Below are 20,615 nucleotides of genomic sequence, written 5' to 3'. Positions count from 1 at the left end.
ATATTCAAAAAACTCATAGTTTTATGTCTTTAATATGAAATAATATTTTTCTTAAAAATTAAAATATTAAATATTTTTCTTTAGCGTTATTAATCAATATAGTTACTTTTTTTAGAAAGATAAAAGGACAAATCATTCAAAAATCACAGATACAAAATGGAGAGATCAGAATTCGAACTCCTATTATAACGTCCGGCATATTGTTCGACATTTTTACTAGTTAAATTATGATTTATATATATATATGTACATCGGGTTACTTTCTTTACTGGCCATTTAACACATCTTAATTAGCTCGTTTCTGGTTTGTTTAAAGTTATATAATTGTGGTTTCCTGTCTACCCCTAATATTATTGCTCGAAGTAACTCTTCAAACATTTGGAAAGCTATTGTTAAAGCATGGGAGCATGTCAAACCTCACATCAGATGGGTGATAAATGATGGTCATGGAACTCGTTTCTGGAAGGACATTTGGATACCAAATTGTGGTGTCTTGGAGGATCGATACTCAAACCTTATTCCTATGGGTGAAATCGAGTATTCTGTCTCTAGTTATGTGATAGACGGGGATTGGAATTGGAATATGTTGGCCACCCGTCTCCCAGAGTCTATTTGTAATTTGATTGCAAAATTGAAGCCACCTATTGTCGGAAATAGTGATATTCCCAATTGGAATATGTCCACGGATGGAAATTTTAGTATTAACTCAGCTTATAAATTTCTTAGTAGAAATGAAAATGATAATACTAATGTTAGTCCTTTGTTTGATCAGGTTTGGCAGTGGCGAGGTCCAAATAGAATTCGCGCTGTTCTTTGGAAGCTAGCCCATGGATCATTGCTGACAAATGCAGTCAGAGCACACCGCCAGATGACAACAGATGATACATGTCCCAGATGTCAATCTTACCCGGAAACCATAATGCATATGCTTCGAGATTGTGAGGACGCTCAAAACTACTGGAACCAGTTCATCACAGAAGATAATTGGGCCAAGTTTTTCAGTCTTGGCTTGTACGGTTGGCTGGAATGGAACATCACTACTAAACATATTGGAGCTAGCAACACGGATTGGCCTACCTTTTTTGGTGTTTCGGTTTGGTCTCTTTGGAAGGATCGCAATAAACTAGTATTTTCTAGAGAGACAGAGCTTACAACGCATCTCACTTCAAAAATTATAGACATAGCTTATCAGATTGAAAAAGAGATGAAGTTCCCTCTTGCATCTCGATCTGTAAACCCGTGCCGGAAATACATACATTGGTCAAAGCCTCCGCCGGGGTTTTTCAAAATAAATACAGACGGATCGTTTGTACACGGTCAAGCGGCTTGCGGAGGAATTATCAGAAATCATAATGGAAACTTTGTTAAAGGTTTCATGTGTAAGCTTGGGTCGGGAAATGCTCTCTTTGCAGAATTAAAAGGAATTCTCCTTGGCCTTCAGATAATGAGAGAGATGCAACTTACAAATGTCATTCTTGAAACAGATTCCATACATGCCATCAATATGATCCAGAATCGTCATACCTCCATTTTTCATCTCCAACCTCTACTCCAGGAGATCATAAACCTTATCAACCTCTCAGGGTCGACTATTCGTATAAATCACATTCATCGTGAAGCAAACACTTGTGCCGATGCTCTTGCTTTAAGGGGTCATCAAGCGGATTTTTCCCCTTCTATGTTAGATGTTATTAGTCCTAGTATTAATTTGCTTTTTGATAAAGACTTAAGGGGAGCTTGTTCCTCTGTAGTCGGTCCTTAGTTTTTTTATATTCCTTATCTTATCAAAAAAAAAAAAAAAAAAAAAGTTATATAATAACCATACAAACTTGCATGGACATAAAAATATCAAGTAAATTTGCAGCCTTTTTTATACTAAAGTAAATTTGCAGCCTTATATTCATAAGTTTTCATTATATAGTTTTCTTTTAGATACATGGATATAAAAATGTCAAGTAAACTTGAAGCTTTTTTTTTACGAAAGTAAATTTGCAGCCTTATATTCATAAAGTCTACATTATTTTTTTTTTTTTTTTTGCATTCCATATAAAATTATTTCCTAAAATCTTTTAAATGAGATAAGATATTTTTGTGAAGGTTATTCTCCTCAATCAAAACAATAATGTTTGATTTGTTAACAAAAATGACTTTTTTTTATCCCTTTGAAAGTTGTAATACTGGCCAGCAAAATATTTTCCATTGATTCATCTAAATATATTTCATATTTATAAAATAGAAAATTTACTCTCTTCAACCTTAATTATAAGTAAATATTCTGTAATGAGACAAAATAAAGGGAAGGGTCTAGAAACTGTTGAGTCAGCAAATGAGGAGTGGAGGGTCCCACAAGAGGCAAAGGAATGTCATTCTGTTAAGCTTGATGCGAATTATCAGGGAAGGCGCAACAGTAGTAGGAATTACAAAGTCAATATCACACTAAGGGATTTTATCACACATGGGTAGTATATATAGTAAACTAAGAGTTATTTCTCATTTTTTATGTGATTGGTGTAGTTATTACTTCTCTCCCTAAAACTCTCTCTTCACATGATACTAGCTGTGCACTGCAAGTGTTTGTTATAATTCCCTATTCCATTAATATACTACTCCTCCGTTCCATCCATTCTCATATCTTTATTTCATTACTACTTTCTAATATCACTGCTCATTTCATAGTCACTTCAAATCCATTGAATAACTAATATATCTAATTTATATATTTGCTTATAATTAAGGCCGAACATAATATATTTTAAAGAGCTACATTAATTTCAATATTGTTATGCTTGATGATTTTGTAATCAAATATCATATTTGCACTTGGTGCAAAATGACACAACTAATAAAATTCTAAGCAAGACGTGTCGATTGTTAGTTGAAAATAAATTTTAAATCATTTTAGGTTTAAGCTCGACTCAAACCTTTCTGAACTTCTAGAAAGATTTTAGTGTTATTTTTTGAAATCGAAGATCAATTTTACTCCCTCGTAATTTTCTGAGGATGATATATATTATAATATAATAATAAATGGTAATTTTCTTTTTATCAAAAAATAAAAAAATAAATGGTAATTTGCCCTAAAAAATTTGGAAAACCCACTAAATTATTTTACTTTGGGAGAATTTATTTATTTATCAAAAAATAAAAAACGAAAAGAGAGAAAGCACATCGAAACAAAGCCCTGACCTTAAACCCCCTAACTACCCGAACTCGCATATCATCACTTCCGGCGGCCGTCACTGCTCCGACGCATGCACCCAATCGGACCTTAGCAGTTATCACAAACTCTCTCAGCGGTTTCAACTCCGTTCATTTCAGCATCGCGTAATCTTTCTTTATTTCTTCAGCAAATTTGGTACTGTTATAGTTTCCATGTTTTTTGCTTTCAATTTTTGGTTTTTTTTTTTTTTTTTCACTTTAAGAATTCTGATATTTGATTAGGTTTGTAAGAAATTTATCTTTCTTGGGTTATCTTATGCCAATTGTTTTTATTTATTCTGATTTTATTGGAATGTGCATACTGCATATCACTTGTTTGTTAAAATGCATAAGCATATCACTTGTTTGGAAAAAAAGGAAAGGGATTTCCCGGTGTTCGAAATGCAGCATGTTTGAATTCTGATTGCTTTTAGGCGAGAAAGGAGGAGTACCCTTTAAGCGTAAGTACCATGAGGAAAGGTGAAAAGAACCCTCTTTAGGTACTGGAATAGAGAACCTGAGATCTTATTTGAACAATCGGTCGATGGAGCTTAGAGTCTTTACTCTATTCTATTAGTAAAATGGCGGTTTTGCAAAAAAACAATAAAAAAAAGGAAGGGAGGGAATGGAGAAGGGGGGTTTTGAGGAGTTCATTTTTCTTCATCATATAAAATCCTCCTAATTTAGGGGAACTTAAAAAATGTATTGGAGGAGGATTTTGGAGTTCTCAGATAAATTCTTCAAATCCTGTTCACACTGTTAAAGTCTCTAAAAATTGAAAATATATTAATCATAAGCTGTCTCTTATCATTTTCAACAAAATCACTACCTCAAATAAGGTTTTCTCTATTCCTCTCTCCCAAAAGCCCTTTCCTTCCAACAAACCCCCAAACGGAAATGATTATATTCTCAGTCACATTTGTTTCTGTTTTTTGCTTTACAACCGTATCTCATATAGCTCTCTATTTTTGTCTTTGTCACTGAGGTTTTAAATCGCTGTTGCAATGGCCGACTGGCTGTCATGTCAACGTACTTGTTACTGTAAAGGATAGCAGTCAATTGTGGCTGGTGTACCCACCACCGCAGCTGCAAAACGTGAAAAACCTTGATGTAGCGTCCAAAATTGTTGCCATAGACATTTTTTTAAGACCTTGATTGTTATTACCATCTTTTAGGGATACTTGATCTTATATGCTTTGTTTGTGTGTTTTCATGTATAGTATCTTCACCATCTTGTCAACATGGAATGGATGTTTCCATCATGTGACTCCTTGGGTCAGGGTGTTTACACCGATTTTCTGTCAAAATGAATTTTTTTTCAATTCAAATTATAACACCAAGTCGAAATGAATATCATCAATTTTATAATTTTGGTGTCAACACAGGGTCTGTTCAATTTGATTCTCTTAAGTATATAATTAAATTATTGTTGTGGTGCTACTAATTTTCTCCGGCAATGATTGTAAGTTTTAATTGATATGTCCTGTAGTTGGTTTGTGATTTGAGAAAAATTAAATTTTATCAGCTCAAAATTACTCTACCAACATAAACTTATCATAGAGGGGTAAGAATTGATCTTATATACTTATTAATAAATCAGTAAAATTTGTTAGTAAGATTGGTAAAGTTTGTAGTTGAGGTTTAGAGAAAAGCAAGGATAGTCTCTGATTAACATTAATTAAGAAGGAAACCAAATAGCTTGCCTTGTTGAAAGTCATGTTACCAAAATAAGAATTCAATTATCAGTTAACAATTTCTGTTTCTTTTCCCTAAGTCTCTATTTCCCTATTAAAGCACGTCTTTATTGTCATGGGTTTGATTGTTTCTTATAATTTTGCATTGATCTGGTACTTTTGGAAAGAGTTGTTCATTTTCTGTTAATACTTTGAAAATCATCATTTTGTATTTATATAGCATCTCATCTCATGACATGTCTTCATGTGTGACATTTACAGGTTGAATTATAAAACAATTCAATGGCTGAAGAAATGCAAGTGGTTGAACCTGGAAGAGGTCTGGGGAAGAGGAAGATTGGTAAGAATCAAAGCCGTAAAAAGTCAAGTAAGAAACAAAAAGTTATGCAGCCACCTCATGGACAGAAGAAAGTTAAAATCAACCAAAAAATGAAGAAACTTTACAACAAGAGAGCACGAGAATATAATTCTGACGATGATGAAGATGAGACAACTGCCCCTGCTACTACGAAGACTAGAGGGGTGGCATCTATGAAGACTAGAGGTGTAGCATCTATCACCAAAAAAAAGCATGAGGAGGAAGACATAGAAAGTGAAGAGCTGTCTGAAGATGAAGGAGAAGCAGGAGGACAAAGAACGCAGAAGAAAAATGTTACCAATAAGAAAGTTAATTTCTCTGAGGATGAAGGAGAAGACGATGATGATGAAATTCAGCCAGGAATTACTAAATTCTCCGAAGGCTGTAAAGCATTCAAGATGGCCTTCAAGAATATTATAAAGAAGAGTGTTTCTGATGACTTGTTGGTAAGTCACGTGAACTTATACAGCATGTTAATGTTTATTAGAGAATTATAAAATTGGTATTCTAAAACTTGGATAACTCTATAGGGTCCAGTATTATCAGCACACAAGAATCTTGTTATAGAAAAGCTTGCGGAAGAGGAGGCAGAGCGCAAGGTTAAGGGAGAGGCAAAAAAGGAAAAGCTGCTGGTAATTTGAAATTTCAACTTGACTTGTGATTTTAATGATATCCCAATTAAAACTAAAATTTATGTGCATCTCCAATTATGTAGCCCAAAATATTTTCTATATTGTAATCAGTCTGACAAGTTCTATCTTATTGCTTGTTACAGATAGCTGAAAAGGGACATGTCAAGCCTGCTAATTATTTGGACTCACATGAAAAGTTTCTGATTAGTGTAGCGACAAAAGGAGGTAAATGAGTTGCTTTTTCTCTTAAATCAATAAAGGTCTATGGCTTCTTTATTTTTATTAGTGACTTGCATTTCCTCTTACTGATGTGACTGTTGTTGCTGTGAACATGGACTACTTCCGATTTCTTTCAGTGGTCAAGTTGTTCAATGCTGTAAGTTTTGTCTTAACATTTAACCAAATTTTGTTTCCTCCTAATTTTCATCCTCTCTTCTTTGTTGCATTGTATCTTTATCATTATTAAATCGAAGGCTTTGTACATACCTGTTGCAGGTCAACAAGGCACAAGTTGCTCAGAAAGGGCTGGACCCCTCAAAGAATAGGGATGCAAAAGGTAAGTTGTTTTATGCTGCAACAACAAAATGCAAGACATTAGAAAGATTCTAGTTAGTAGTTCACTTGCAGGATAACTGAATCAAGTAAAGAAAGAAAAATCTCATTTGGGGGATTAATTGTTCCAGTTTATATGATATACTGGGAAATTTAACACAATTATTTTGGTCAAACAAGCTCAATTTTTATTAATTTTGTCGATGTTATCAAATAGAAGCTCTATAGTGCTATAGCGTAGCGAATTTTGAAGAATCCACTATGAAAACCGCAATGCTGCCCCTGTTTCTCTATTAGGGCATTCGGCCATAGCAGTTGTAGCGTCAATAGCGAAAAAGTGAATTTCATGTTTCATTAATAATAAAACTTGTGTTAGCTTGTGAGCTGTACATGACCTATTTTTAAGATGGAAAACTGAAGAGTCGAAATATTAGCACTCCTATAATCACACCCTAATACGTAAAAGCTCTCAATATGTAAGTTATGCTCTGCCTAATTTTCTTTCCACGCATCTTCCTCCTCCATCTCCAGCAAAGAGGATAAACCTTTCAATTCAATTTTTTTAGAGAGGCAGCTTGTGAGCTGCACATGACCTATTTTTAAACCTCTCAATGCACTTTTTTTGCAGCATATCATTGGCGCTATGCTACTTCTGCTATTTTCCTGTGATGCTATGTCCGTTATTCCACATAGCAGATCTTTGGCGTTCCACTATTTTCCACAATCCTTATTGATAAGACTACTGAATCACAGACATAGACACATACACCGGACACAACATGGACACTGGCATGTCGACACCATTAATAATCTAAAAAATGTCATGATTCAATGTAGTCATGTGTCTGTGTCGGGCACCGATAATCCGAGGAGTGTCCATGCTTCATAGGATAACACTGATACCATGCTTCCGAGGAGTATATGACTACCATGCCAAAGACTTGTTCACGATATCATGCTCTAAGTATGAGAGGAAAAAGTTAACCATTAATCTATTTTTGTATATAATTGGTAAAAAATATAAGGGGTTGGGACTTGAGACCAAGCACCCCCTAATGGAACCATCCCTGCCAGAGTTCTCTGTTTCACATTTTCTTTTGTTCATACCTATCGGTGCTATTTTTGTGGTTCCTAATATATTCAAAATGTGGCTCAATTCTAACTATTTGATTTGTGGGTGCTATCAGAGTTAAAAAAGCGCACTAAAGAAGCCTTCTATTCAGAATTAGGGAAGCCAGCAGTTGGCACCTCTGCAAAGGTGATTGTTACAACTCGTTCTCTTTCAGTCATTTTTTCATTGCTAGTCATTTTTGTTACAAATTTGAAACACTGTTTTAAAATATGGTTTGAGTTAGAACTGATCTTCCCTGTGTCTGCTCGCTCACAAAGAGAACCAAAATGTATATAAGTTGAGAATGCTACTTCCAAATTATTTGATCTATTTAGATTTGAGCATTTCTAACTTATATATTATGGTTGGAGTTAAAACTTTGGTAGTATATGCTCTCTGAATTAGATCTACACTACCATGTAAAAGGATAGACAAGATGTTATAGATCTACACTACCATGTTTAATACAATTCTAATTTTCTTTGTATAAACTGCTGTAAGTCTAATTTTGGATATGCAGGCCAATGCAAGCACAAGCAAGGGGGAAGATGAACAACCTTCTTGGGCTCCATTACGAGATAATTATATGCTGACAAATTCAAGAATAAAGGATTGGGACAAAAACATGCCAGTAAGTATCTGTTGAAGTTACTTTTATGCTATAATCCAGCTACCTTGCACTCATCTTGTTTTCTTAACTGCAGGATAAAAATGAATCAGATGACATGGAAAACATTTCTGAAAATAGCAGTTCCGATGAAGATTAAGGTTTTGAAACTTGAGAAAGCAGCATTGAGGTGTTCCTAGCGGTACATTCGGTTAGATTTTGAATATTGTATTCATTGGTTTGTGTTCATTTTGTTAGTAAAGAATGGACTAGGACAATCTTGCCAGCTGATTGGCTATAATTTGGTATACGTCACCAATTTTGAATGTGTTCACTGAACCGAATTTACTGAACATGATGAACAGTTTCATTATCTTTATTTTCCAATTGTATTAGGAATAGGATTATCTGTAATTGATGGTTTTATTACCAAAGGAAATTATCATCTAATCGAAAACTAGGAACGTTTAATTTTCAATTTTGAAGAGGAATTTTGACGTTGGTATTTTATTTTGCTTCACATCATAAACATTATTATGTATTGAGAAATGGAGAATTGCAATCCAAATACGCGTCTCAAGAGATATCAAATATTCTTATAACTAAGTGAACTAACTGTTTTGAGTTATATTTACGATACTATGCACCTCCCTTGTAAAATGTTTGTCATCTTCAACATACTCAAATCCAAATAAACTCTAATACAATTATCCACAAATGGGGGGCAGGTCGACTCTTGAACACGTTGCTAGTTTGTATGTCTGCCAACAAAGTCGGCCAAACATTATTAGACGCTTAAAGTAAGTTTTATTGCGAGTCCTTGTAAAACAAAAAATTACACATAATTTAGTGAAAAAAATTTTAAAAAAACTTAAATATTGCTAATATCAGAGGTTGAATTTGTGTCTAAAAGAATTTGAGGCATTTAATTTTACAAATAAATAAAAAACTTAAATATTGTTAATATCAAAGGTCTTATTATATATTATATATTTATAACTACATGATATTTTTTTAGACCATTTTTAGTAAAAAAAATTGGGGCCTAAAGCTCAAAATTGCTTGGCCCCTCGGCCCCGCCCTGTGAAATGGCATGTAAACTCTTGAGCAAGTTTGCTAAATAAATCTATATATATAATTTCTAGATAGTTGTGCAACCACTAATTTAACCCTAATCCACGTCAGTCACTTATATCCAATTAAATCACTCAATAATGTCACATCACTTCTACTTACATCATTGTCATCTCTATACACTTTTTCATATGCCTACATTTATATACATATGACTTTTCATTATACACTCACTCAACTAATAATGAATCAAATGCACAGTGTATGAGTATGACCACAAACCGTTTTCATAGTGACATGACAATTTATGGATTACCAACTTATTTTGGTAGATGCAATAAGATCCATTGTAATCTTTTCGAAATGTATAAACACATCTTTAATATCTATCTTATATTTACATCACTTTTATGGGCGCCCCTAATATGGACCCCCAAAAAAGAGGACCACATATGGACCTCAGTACATGACCGGATATAGCCTGTAATCACCCTTTTTAATTTTTGGATTATTACTGAATTTATGAATTTTGTGAGTTTTTTCGTTCATTTATGCAACAAGATTCAAGAACAACTGCGACAGTTAGACAAGTTCACCTGCTTTCGAGATTCAAGAACCTTCAACCGGGTTACTTCTGAGTCATAAGGGTTTTTTGTGGAAATTTGCAAATCTAGTAAAAAAAAAAAAATTGTTTCTTCTTGTTCTAGTGTGGGTTTTCACTTTTCAGAATTTGTTTAGGATGTTGTCATGATCTTTGGATTTTGGTTTTGTTGATTTTGTTTTTTGAAGTTGTTGTTCTTGGTTCCAACTTGTGTCTTGATTAGGAAGAAGAAATGATTTGGGGGAATGCAAATTGCAATGACTTGAAGCATATTGAACTTTGTGTCTTTAACCTGGTAGTAATTAAATCAAAAAATTACCATCAAATCCACAAGAGAAAGGGAAGGGCAGTGCCAAGGTTAGTGGCAACAAAGGATGGAAGTGGGAGTTTGAGACTTTGAGAGGATAAGTCACAAGAGACAATCATTGTCAGTTTGTCACAAAAAAAATCCGAAGAGACAATCTACAATTTCAGTTTTTTTTTTATTGGCTATAACCGGTTATTTATGGAGGTCCACAGCTGGTCCCATTTTTTAAGGGTCCATATTAGGATCTCCCCACTTTTATTATTATTATTATTATTATTATTATTATTATTATTATTATTATTATTATTATTATTATTATTATTATTATTATTTTGTTGATGTTATTATTATAATTTTCATAATACTTATTGTTTCAATTTATACGAATAATTTTTCAACATTATAATATAAAATACCGAATAACACCCGTGCATCGCACGTGTGTGGGACCAGTAACTTTAAAAACAATATATTTTGCATGTCTTTATTTCCACCATTTAAATAAAATATTCAGATTATATACAATGCATGCCTCGTTATGGTCGTGAATGAATAAAATATTCAATATATAACAAACGGATAAAAAACCCTTACATTATAAGTGTCGATTGTCACACACTTTATTGTAAAATTAAAATTATCTTACAATGGCTTCCACTCTTAGATTCTTCTTTCTCTTCACTCTCACTCTCATATTTGCTCATTTTTCCACTACCAATGGATCGTTCTCCGAACAATCCAACATCATGTTACCAACAAATCAACAAAACACTGAAAAATTAACTCATTTGCACTTTTTTTACCATGACATCCTAGAAGGAAAAAAACCAACGGTAGTACAAATTATAGATCCATCAAATTCAGCAAATGGGTTTGGAGCAACATATATGATGGACAACCTCTTAACTGAAGAACAAGAGTTAACCTCAAAAAAAGTTGGTAGAGCTCAAGGCTTGTTTGGTTTGGCATCTTTGGAAGATCGTGGATTGGTTATGTTAATTAATCTTGCTTTCACCGAAGGTGAATTTGCCGGTAGTACGCTTAGTATGCTCGGAAGGAATCCTGTTCAAGACACTGTCAGAGAACTTCCTATTGTCGGCGGCACCGGCGTGTTTAGGTTTGCTAGGGGATATGCCATTGCTAAGAGTATTTGGGAAATTTCAACATCTGAACATTTTGTTGTTGAGTATGATGTCACTGTTTCTCATCCATAGAACTCTTTCAAGTTCATGTTTTTAGGGTTATTGTTACTATGGTGCTCCGAGACTTTATGAGATTGTTGCATGAATAATAATTGTGTATCCCGTCACATTTTGAGCAATAAATTAGTAGTTGTCATGAATTTGGGTTGATCCACTATGTCTATTTTATATCGATGTATTCTCATTTGAATTGTATCTGGATTGTGTTTAATGTCCCCAATCTTTGTATCTTTCTTTTTATTTATTTTAATTTTCCTTTTGAGTAAGAAAAAATGTTGTCATGAATTCACTTTTTAAATTTATAAATTGAGTACCTTATATATTTGATCTATATATTAAGAATCAAATACAATACTATCCACAATGGCGGGTCAACTTTTGAACACATTGCTAATTTGTATGTCTGCCATGTGTAGGCATACAATATAATTCATATCTTGAATACTCGTTCGTCCCGTCCCGATTTTGATGGGAAAAAACCGGTTTGACCAAATTTGGGTTCAGGTTTTTTCCGAATTTAAAAGACAGGGGTGGGATGGATAGTGGGGACATTGGTACCCACCCCAAACCCCCCCACATATATCTAATTATATTTTACATCTCTTAGATTATAAACCCTTAAACAAAGTCTTAAATTATATTCATATGTTTGTTTTTATTTTTGTTAAGTATTAAACAAAGTTATTTTTTTCTATTTGTATTCTTTGTTTAAAAAATCATATTTGTCAAAACAAAATAGTTTTCGACTTTTACCCTTTTATTTTAATGAAAAAGTACAAAAATTTAACGCAAGTTCATGTCGAGGTTAGGCGGAATGGGGATACCCGAACCCCACGGGGATATCCGAACCCCGTTGGATATGGGTTTTGACTTCTACTTCTCATATCCATTGAAAATTGGGGCGTGTTTGGAGAAATCCGAACTTTATGAATTTGAAAAAGGCAAAATTCACCCCATCCTGCCCCATTGTCATGCCTAGCGATGTGGGAGGACGATCTTGAACACATAGTTACATAACTTAAAAACAAGATATTTTCTTTTGCATGTCTTAATCCCCACCATCTAAATAAAATACTACTTCCTCCGGCCTTAATTATAAGCAAAAGTTACTTTTTAGATTCATTGAAAAACTAATGTATCTAGCTTATATCTAAGTTAGATACATTAATTGTTCAATGAATCTAAAAACTAACTTTTGCTTATAAATAAAAGCAGAGGGAGTACATACATAAGCACTGACGAAACTATGATTGAATTATTCAGATGGATCAAAGTTTCAATTTTTTTTTGGAACCACATATATATATATATATATATATATATATATATATATATATATATATATATATATATAATTGGAAGAGATTAAATTTCATTTGTGTAACATTTAAATAATATTACACTGTTTGATAACATCTTAATAAATACCAATTTTGCAAAATTCATATTTAAATTTAAAATTTATATTATATTATTGAAAATTTAATTTGCGTGAGTTTCAATAACATATCAACTTAATTTTAAATTTTCATAAAGTTTACATATCTAGTGTTAATTTCAGTGAACTATAGTCCATACAAAAGTAAAAAAAAAAAAAAAAAAAAACTCTGACTTTAAATGAGTCTCTAGCTACAAGTGAGAGGTGAGATTAGTCTTCTCAAATTAGTCGATCCTTATACTGATACTTGTGTTTTCAAAGAAAAAGAAAAAGAAAAAAACCATCCATATAATCTAAATTTCCAATCTAATAATATATATTAAAAAATTTATATTCGTTAAAATGTTATTAAACTGTGTAATATTGAGACTGGCCGAACCCTTCCCAATATATAAGTGTCGATTGTCACACATATTGCAAAATTGAAATTATCCTCCAATGGCTAACGCTCTTAGATGGTTCTTTATTTTCACTCTAACATTTTGAGCAATGAAGTAGTTTCATGAACTTTGATATTTTAAGTGAAATAATGTTTAATGCAATTTAACTTATTCAAATTATGATTTTTTTTAATAGAATTGGAGAATGTGAGTGTTTTTAACAAACGATTGGGATTTTTTTTTTTGACAAAACAAATGATTGGGATCTTAGTTTTAATAAAATTTTATTTTTTTTATTATTTATTTATTATTATTATTATTAAATCTATTTTTTACTAAAATTTAGGGTCCACTGTTAGATAATTTTTAAAAATTTATCTTAGGTACTCCCTCTGTTCCAAAATAGAAACAAAAAGTGGTCGACAAAAGTAAATTTATTTGGTCTAAATTTTTAACCAAATATATTCACTTTTGTTGACTACTTTTTGCTTATATTTTGGGATGGAGAAAATACATTCTAAAGATGGACACTATGATTTCTATAATTTAGTTTGATACCCTCATCAAAATTATTTATTTCTAGCGACAAACATCTTACATGTACGCTTATCTTGTTCCATCATTATTTATGGACATGCATGTCCGGAAGCAACATTTAATTTCTTGATTGTAGGGGGCATCTTATCTTGTTTGGCTTATGTTATTATGCAACTATTGATGGATTGCCGTAAAAAACAAAAAAAGCCAGCTATTTATGAATATTTTTTCGTTGGGTGTCCGAGGTTCGAACTCAGCCCCTACATATAAAATGTGAAGTCCCTTATGAACTGAGCTAATTTGATAGAGACTATTTCTGAATATTTTAGTTATAGTAACTCGGATGAAATATTTGTGGTTATCACTGGCATGATAATGTGTAAGAATTTTTAATGTTTTAGTTTTTATCTTAAAATTAGTTTAGAAATCCGTATATTTGTATAATTTTAATGATTTTTATTTCATATTTAAGTTCATCATTACATTAAGATATATAATTTATTTAGAATAAAACATTTAGAAATTTGTTATAAAATATTGTTAAAATATAAGTGAAACTATTATGTTCTTTCTTACAAATTTTGTTAAATAAATAAATTTGTTTTATTAAAGTTATTATTTTTTGTATATTTTTAAATAAAAAGTGAATAAATTTAATATGTTCTAATTATTAAAAAAGTTATTTAAAAATTATCAAAAAATGAATAAATTTAATTTATTAATAAGCGATAAACATATGTTCCATATATATATTTTTATAATAAATTATAATTATCAATGAATATATATATATATATATATATTTATCCAAAAACAATTATGTGTATATTTCTATTGGTGTGTGTGCCACATAACTGAAATCTCATCTTAGAAGCCCACATAATTGCATATATCTATTATATTATATATTGGACTCGTTTGTTTTAATTTTAGTAAAAGTAATTTTTATAGTGTTTTGTTTTGTTTTTTTTTTTGTCAAAACAATTTTAACAGAGAAATATTTATAAAAAATTAGTTTAAATAGCTTCTCTTAAAAATTGTTACAAATTTTTTTGGATCAGAAAAAAAAAACTCTAAAAATGAAGCTATTTTAAATAGCTTTTCATATAAATCATTCTTAAGATATAACTCTTTTTTTAAAAAAAAAATGTTATTTTTATTAAGTTAAAATTACTAACATGAAAATTTAAGTTGTAGAATGTTAAAATTACTTTAAATTTATTTAAAAAAATGAATTGAAAGTCCCTCGTGTAGTGTGTGGGCAATAAAAAATTCAAAAAAAAAATTAAATTCCAAAAAAAAACCTATAAAAAAGTGATTTCTCTTTGTTTTCAATAGAAATAAAAATTATTTAGAGGAAGAAAAAAAAAATAGTGCTTATTCACAACAATGACTCTTCTACATAGTTTCATTCTCTTTCTCTTCTCTCTCACACTCATTTCCACAAATGGAGAATTCTCACAACAATCCAACATCATGTTACCTTCACAACAACAACAAACAACAGAGAAAATAAAACATATCCATTTCTACTACCATGACATTAGAGGCAACAAAAACCCCACCATGATACAAATCGTTAACGCAGCGGAAAACACGAAAAATGGATTTGGTTCAATTTTTATGATGGATGATGCAATGACTGAAGGACAAGAGTTAAGTTCAAAACAAATTGGAAGAGCACAAGGGCTGTTTGGTCTTTGTACACTTCAAAGTATTGCAGAGTGTATGTTAATAAATTTAGTTTTTACTGATGGAGAATATGGTGGAAGTACTCTAAGTATGTTGGGAACAAATGCTATTACAAAACAAAATAGAGAAACTTGTATTGTTGGTGGAACTGGTGTTTTTAGATTTGCTAGAGGCTTTGCTATTGCTAATAGTGTTAACTCCATTTCTACCCCTGAACATTATGTTGTTGAGTATAATGTTACCGTTTCTTATCCCTAAAATACCCTTTGGTTTTAGTTTATATCTATCTCTAAGAGAGAGTTAGAGATAGTTTTGTCTTGTTTGTTTCTAATTTTGGAAATCTTATTTGAATAAAAATTAAGAAGTTTTTTTTTTTTTTTTCTGCAGTAGTCTAATGACTATAAATTTCATTTTAAATTTTTTTTAACACCAATATATATGAAGAAAAATGTACTAAGTTAGTCTAAAACGTACTTATATAAAAGCATAAAATAGTTAAGATAAATACTAGATAAAATACTAGATAAAATAGGCATAAAATATGTTTGTGAGAGAGCTTGAAGCATATGAGCGTATCTCTATAGGCTGAGCCCTGAATGGGGAGTCAAAAAAAAATTAAAGGACTATTGGTATTAAAGGACTATTCTTGTACTATGCTCAGTTGCGGAACAAAAAAAATTGTCTTGGAGGTCACAAATTCATTTAATATATGAATTAAATACAAAAATTATATTGCATATTAAAATATATAAGTCCTAAAAAGCACAAAGATACTATTTGGCAATTCCAAAATTTAAACTTATAGCTTTCATATTAAGATGAAAAAGAAAATTCTGATAAATTTTTTTCATATTAAACTTGCTGCATGCTGTTTATAGATCCATCAACTAGCGCACCAAGTGGGTTTGGAACAACTTTTATGATGGACAACCTTTTAACTGAAGAACAAGAGTTAAACTCAAAAAAAGTTGGTAGAGCTCAAGGCATGTTTGGTTTGGCATCATTGGAAGATCGTGGATTGGTTATGCTAATTAATCTTGCTTTCACTGAAGGTGAATTTGCTGGTAGTACTCTTAGTATGCTCGGAAGGAATCCTGTTCAAGACACTGTGAGGGAACTTCCTATTGTCGGCGGCACCGGCGTGTTTAGGTTTGCTAGGGATATGCCATTGGTAAGAGTCTTTGGGATATTTCAACATCTGAACATTTTTTTGTTGAGTATATATTGTTGTGAATTCGTCAATAAAATCACACCAATGAAAACTTGATGTGTGGAGCAATAGAACGACGACCAACAAGCGGAATAAGTAATAATAATAACAACACCGATAAAGAAGTTAAGAGAAAAGAAAGAACACAATGTTTGTTTACCCAGTTCGGTCAAAACAACTTATATTCCGGGGGAGAAAGCAACCACTCTGTTCCACTATATCAAAGAGTAACTTTACAAAGAAATTCTCAATTGGGTTACAACGATTAATTTTAATTCTACCCAAAACATGAATCTCTTCCCGTGGCCAAGAGACTCAATTTGATAAGTGTTTCTCGAGGTGTAATCAATCCCCTTTGCCCAACCCTAGAGTTATACCAAGAGACAACCCTTTTGTTTCTCTCCAAAACCATAGCCTTGTGTCGGCAGCAAATTCTAATTGATACCCTACATTGTTGCTCTCTTATTTTTCTATGAATAAAACACTCCCTATTTATAGAAAAACACTCCCTATTTATAGAAAATATATGCCTAAAAATTAGTAACAAATAAAGGCTGAAATGCAGTTTTACCCCGTTTGGAAAAAATCGAATAATAATATTGACATCATATATATACTACAAGATTGTTGCATGAATAATAATATTGTATATCACTTCAAGTTTATTTTCTATATTACTCTTGCAAGAGTTCATGTTTATTTTCTATATTATTCTTTGCAAGTGCATGAATAATAATATTGTATATCGCTTCAAGTTCATGAACAAAATAATAATATAGAAAATATATGCCAAACTATTAGATTGTTGCATGAATTTGAATAATATATATCACTTCACAATTTGAGCAATGAAGTTGTCATGAATTTGATATTTTAATTTTTTAAATGGCAAATAATATTAATAGAAGAAGAATAACAAACTTATTCAAATTTAACAACGATTACACAAGACTCAATTGCTTATCTTTCTTTATTTGTTTGATGTTGAACTTTGGCTTGTATTTTTTATTTTTTTTTTTGGTTTAGGCCTTAGGGGTTTAGGTGGGTTTTGTGGTTTATGGAGATTTGTTAGTTTGATTATGATAAACGTTTTTGGTTAGTGGTAATTGTGAGTGAAGGATGGTTAGAGCGTATTTTTACGGTAAGAGGACTAAAGTTTGGGTTTGTTTTTATAGAAGGTTTGAAATAGATGTTACAGTTGTGATGATTTCTCTTTTCACCCTTTAAATTAATTTCTCTTTTCGTAGCAGCCCTGCCTGGCCCAAAGATTGGACGGGGTGAAATTTTGCAATCATACTTCTCTCTTGATGGTCTGCTACAACCATAGCAGTTGTAGCAGACCCATTTTTATTATCTTTAGCCACAATCCGACTTCTATGAGTGTTGTTTCTTTAAATCACATGTTCAATCATCTTTGTTAAGCCGCAAAAGTGAAAAAACCATTACAAATAAAACACGTGAGTTGCATCCCACACATCAGTTTGTTTAAAGGCGTTAGTTCAACTATATGCCCCCTTAGAATAAGGTAAGCTTCTCCCCTTCCTATTCGTACACCTTTCATTCCTCTCATAGTCAGTCTCTTCCATGTGCTCAATTTCTTGCTCATCTTCCAACTTAGTTTTAGTTCTTTCATATCAAATTCTACCATTTTACTCTGAAAGTCTAACCTTATTAGACATTTTATCAAGTTAATTATACCTCCCTCCATGTTGAGAAACATTCTTCATAGAAATACAGAACATCGAGATCTTGTTCTATATCGATCCATTACCACAAAATCCATTGGGACAAAAGTATCACTTATCGTCACATTCAACATAATCTCCACCGGTTTTGTTTTCGGTTTTATTAACCACAAGGATAAACAGTGAAATTGACACAAGCTTACCAAATAGGATTCTTTTACTAGTGAGATTGAGCATCATGCTCACACTTGCCTCACTATCACATAAAACATTTTCAATTTCTAACACACCAACCATACAAAAGGGATTGAGATACTACCCAAATTATCTTGTTTTTTAGGCATGAAAGTGAGCTTATAAGGATTCTCAGGTGGTTTTGTCTCATTAGGCACAAGACAATTTTAGCTTACAGGGGGATGATCAATTTTAGCTTCTGGAACAATGTGTGTCAATGAAACAAAAATTATTCCATTCACATGAAGATAAACAATGTTAGCTTCTTCAACAATGTGTGTCGATAATACAAACACAATTGCACTTATACGAGGGCTGGTCATTTTAGTTTCTGCTACAATGTGTGTCAACATTACAAACATATTGCACTTACACATAGGATGGCCAATTTTAACTTTTGCAACAATGTGGGTCAATGATACAAACACATTGCACTTATACGAGAATGATGAATTTTAGCTTATGCAATATAATGTGTGTTAATGATATACAAACACATTCCACTTACACCAGATATGATGAACAATTTTAACTTCTGCAACAATGTGTGTCAATGATTCAAATATATTGTACTTAGATAGTCAATTTTAACTTGTGCAATAAGATGTTCAATGATCTATTTTAACTTCTTTAGTTGGATGCTCAATTATTATCTAAAAATTATTGACTATATCATCATTGAAAACTTTACAAAAATATTATATCAAATTTTTAATTATAAACAAAAATATTTCTTAATCAAATTTATCACTTTTATATTTATAATTTAAAACAACGCGATAAAATATGTGGAACACGCATCTCTTACAAACACTCGGGCATGCTACTTAGTTTTTTTTTTTTTTTTTATATTAACCGTCTAATTCTTAGAAAAAAAAATCATATAATTCAGAGTTTGCCATAAAATAAGTACAGTCTAATTATAAAAATCAAATTCCGATTCCTCGAAACTATATTTGTTCTCAAGTTTATATGACTAGGTTCTACTAAGAGCCAAGACACGTGTATCAAGTGTTGCCTCGTGTGCAATGAAGTGAACTTGCACTTAAATAAACAAACAATTAAATTTTCATTTGAAAGTCCCACGCGAAGTACGTGGGCAATAAAAAATTGAACAAAAATATTTAATTCCAAAAAAACCCCTATAATCTTTGTATTAAATAGAAACAAAATCATTTTGAGGAAGAAAAAAAAGTGTTTCACAACAATGGCTCCTTCACATAGTTTCATCATCTTTCTCTTCTCTCTCACACTCATTTCCACAAATGGAGAATTCTCACAACAATCCAACATCATGTTACCTTCACAACAACAAATAACAAAAGAGAAACTAACACATATCCATTTCTACTATCATGACATTAGAGACAACAAAAATCCAACCATAGTACAAATCATTGACACACCACAAAATGTGCCTAATGGATTTGGTTCAACTTTTGTAATGGATGATGCAATGACTGAAGGACCAGAGTTAAGTTCAAAACACATTGGTAGAGCTCAAGGGCTATTTGGTCTTTCTTCACTTCAAGATCTTGGAATGTTTATGTTAACAAATTTTGTTTTTAAGGAAGGGAAATATGGTGGAAGTAGTCTTAGTATGTTGGGAAGAAATCATATTTCTGAACAAAATAGAGAAATGCCTATTGTTGGTGGAACTGGTGTTTTTAGATTTGCTAGAGGTTTTGCTATTGCTAATAGTGTTAATTCCATTTCTACCCCTGAACATTTTGTAGTTGAGTATAATACTCCCTCCGGTCCTTATTATAAGGAACAATTTGGTAAAAACACACATACCAAGAAACCTTATCTTTCTTAATAAAAATTCTAAAATTTTACAATCTATTCCAAAACTAACCTTGGTGTATTAATTTATTCTTAGGGAATATGTCACTCTAATTAATGCATAACTTTGGAATGGATACAATTTAATAAGGGTAGAAATGGAATTGTAAGAATAAATTTAATGATTATTTCTTATAAAAAGGACCAAATTTTTTTTTCCAAATTGTTCCTTATAAAAAGGACCGGAGGGAGTATTACTGTTTCTCATCCCTAATTAAAATACCCTTTGGAAAATGGGTTTAGGTTTATGTCTTTTTG

At 31.7% G+C, this 20,615-nt stretch overlaps 4 protein-coding genes across 5 annotated transcripts; all 4 read left to right on the top strand.

The window, feature by feature from the left end:
- Positions 1 to 2,937: 2,937 nt before the first annotated feature.
- LOC123913191 (RRP15-like protein) lies at positions 2,938 to 8,630 on the top strand. 2 transcript variants are annotated; one of them, XM_045963823.1, is made up of 9 exons: positions 2,938 to 3,324; positions 5,154 to 5,696; positions 5,781 to 5,882; positions 6,026 to 6,107; positions 6,239 to 6,258; positions 6,378 to 6,438; positions 7,622 to 7,692; positions 8,066 to 8,176; positions 8,250 to 8,630. In XM_045963823.1, exons 2-9 carry the CDS (start codon positions 5,175 to 5,177, stop codon positions 8,310 to 8,312), a joined length of 1,032 nt encoding a protein of 343 aa, XP_045819779.1. In that variant the 5' UTR covers positions 2,938 to 3,324; positions 5,154 to 5,174; the 3' UTR covers positions 8,313 to 8,630. The 2 variants fall into 2 exon arrangements, with proteins under 2 accessions (XP_045819779.1, XP_045819778.1); XM_045963822.1 differs by having other exon boundaries at positions 3,153 to 3,355.
- A 2,094-nt stretch (positions 8,631 to 10,724) lies between these two features.
- LOC123913190 (dirigent protein 21-like) lies at positions 10,725 to 11,554 on the top strand. The gene has a single exon (XM_045963821.1). It carries the CDS (start codon positions 10,782 to 10,784, stop codon positions 11,346 to 11,348), a length of 567 nt encoding a protein of 188 aa, XP_045819777.1. The 5' UTR covers positions 10,725 to 10,781; the 3' UTR covers positions 11,349 to 11,554.
- A 3,492-nt stretch (positions 11,555 to 15,046) lies between these two features.
- On the top strand, positions 15,047 to 15,689 carry LOC123913189 (dirigent protein 2-like). The gene has a single exon (XM_045963819.1). It carries the CDS (start codon positions 15,081 to 15,083, stop codon positions 15,639 to 15,641), a length of 561 nt encoding a protein of 186 aa, XP_045819775.1. The 5' UTR covers positions 15,047 to 15,080; the 3' UTR covers positions 15,642 to 15,689.
- Positions 15,690 to 19,667: 3,978 nt separating this feature from the next.
- LOC123913188 (dirigent protein 21-like) lies at positions 19,668 to 20,346 on the top strand. The gene has a single exon (XM_045963818.1). The coding sequence runs from the start codon at positions 19,720 to 19,722 to the stop codon at positions 20,329 to 20,331; it is 612 nt and encodes a 203-aa protein (XP_045819774.1). The 5' UTR covers positions 19,668 to 19,719; the 3' UTR covers positions 20,332 to 20,346.
- The last annotated feature ends 269 nt before the right edge of the window (positions 20,347 to 20,615 follow it).

The sequence above is a fragment of the Trifolium pratense genome, linkage group LG3 (assembly GCF_020283565.1).
Source record: "Trifolium pratense cultivar HEN17-A07 linkage group LG3, ARS_RC_1.1, whole genome shotgun sequence".
NCBI lineage: Eukaryota > Viridiplantae > Streptophyta > Magnoliopsida > Fabales > Fabaceae > Trifolium > Trifolium pratense.
Note: the sequence above shows the minus strand (reverse complement) of the source record. Positions and strands in the feature narration are given on the sequence as shown.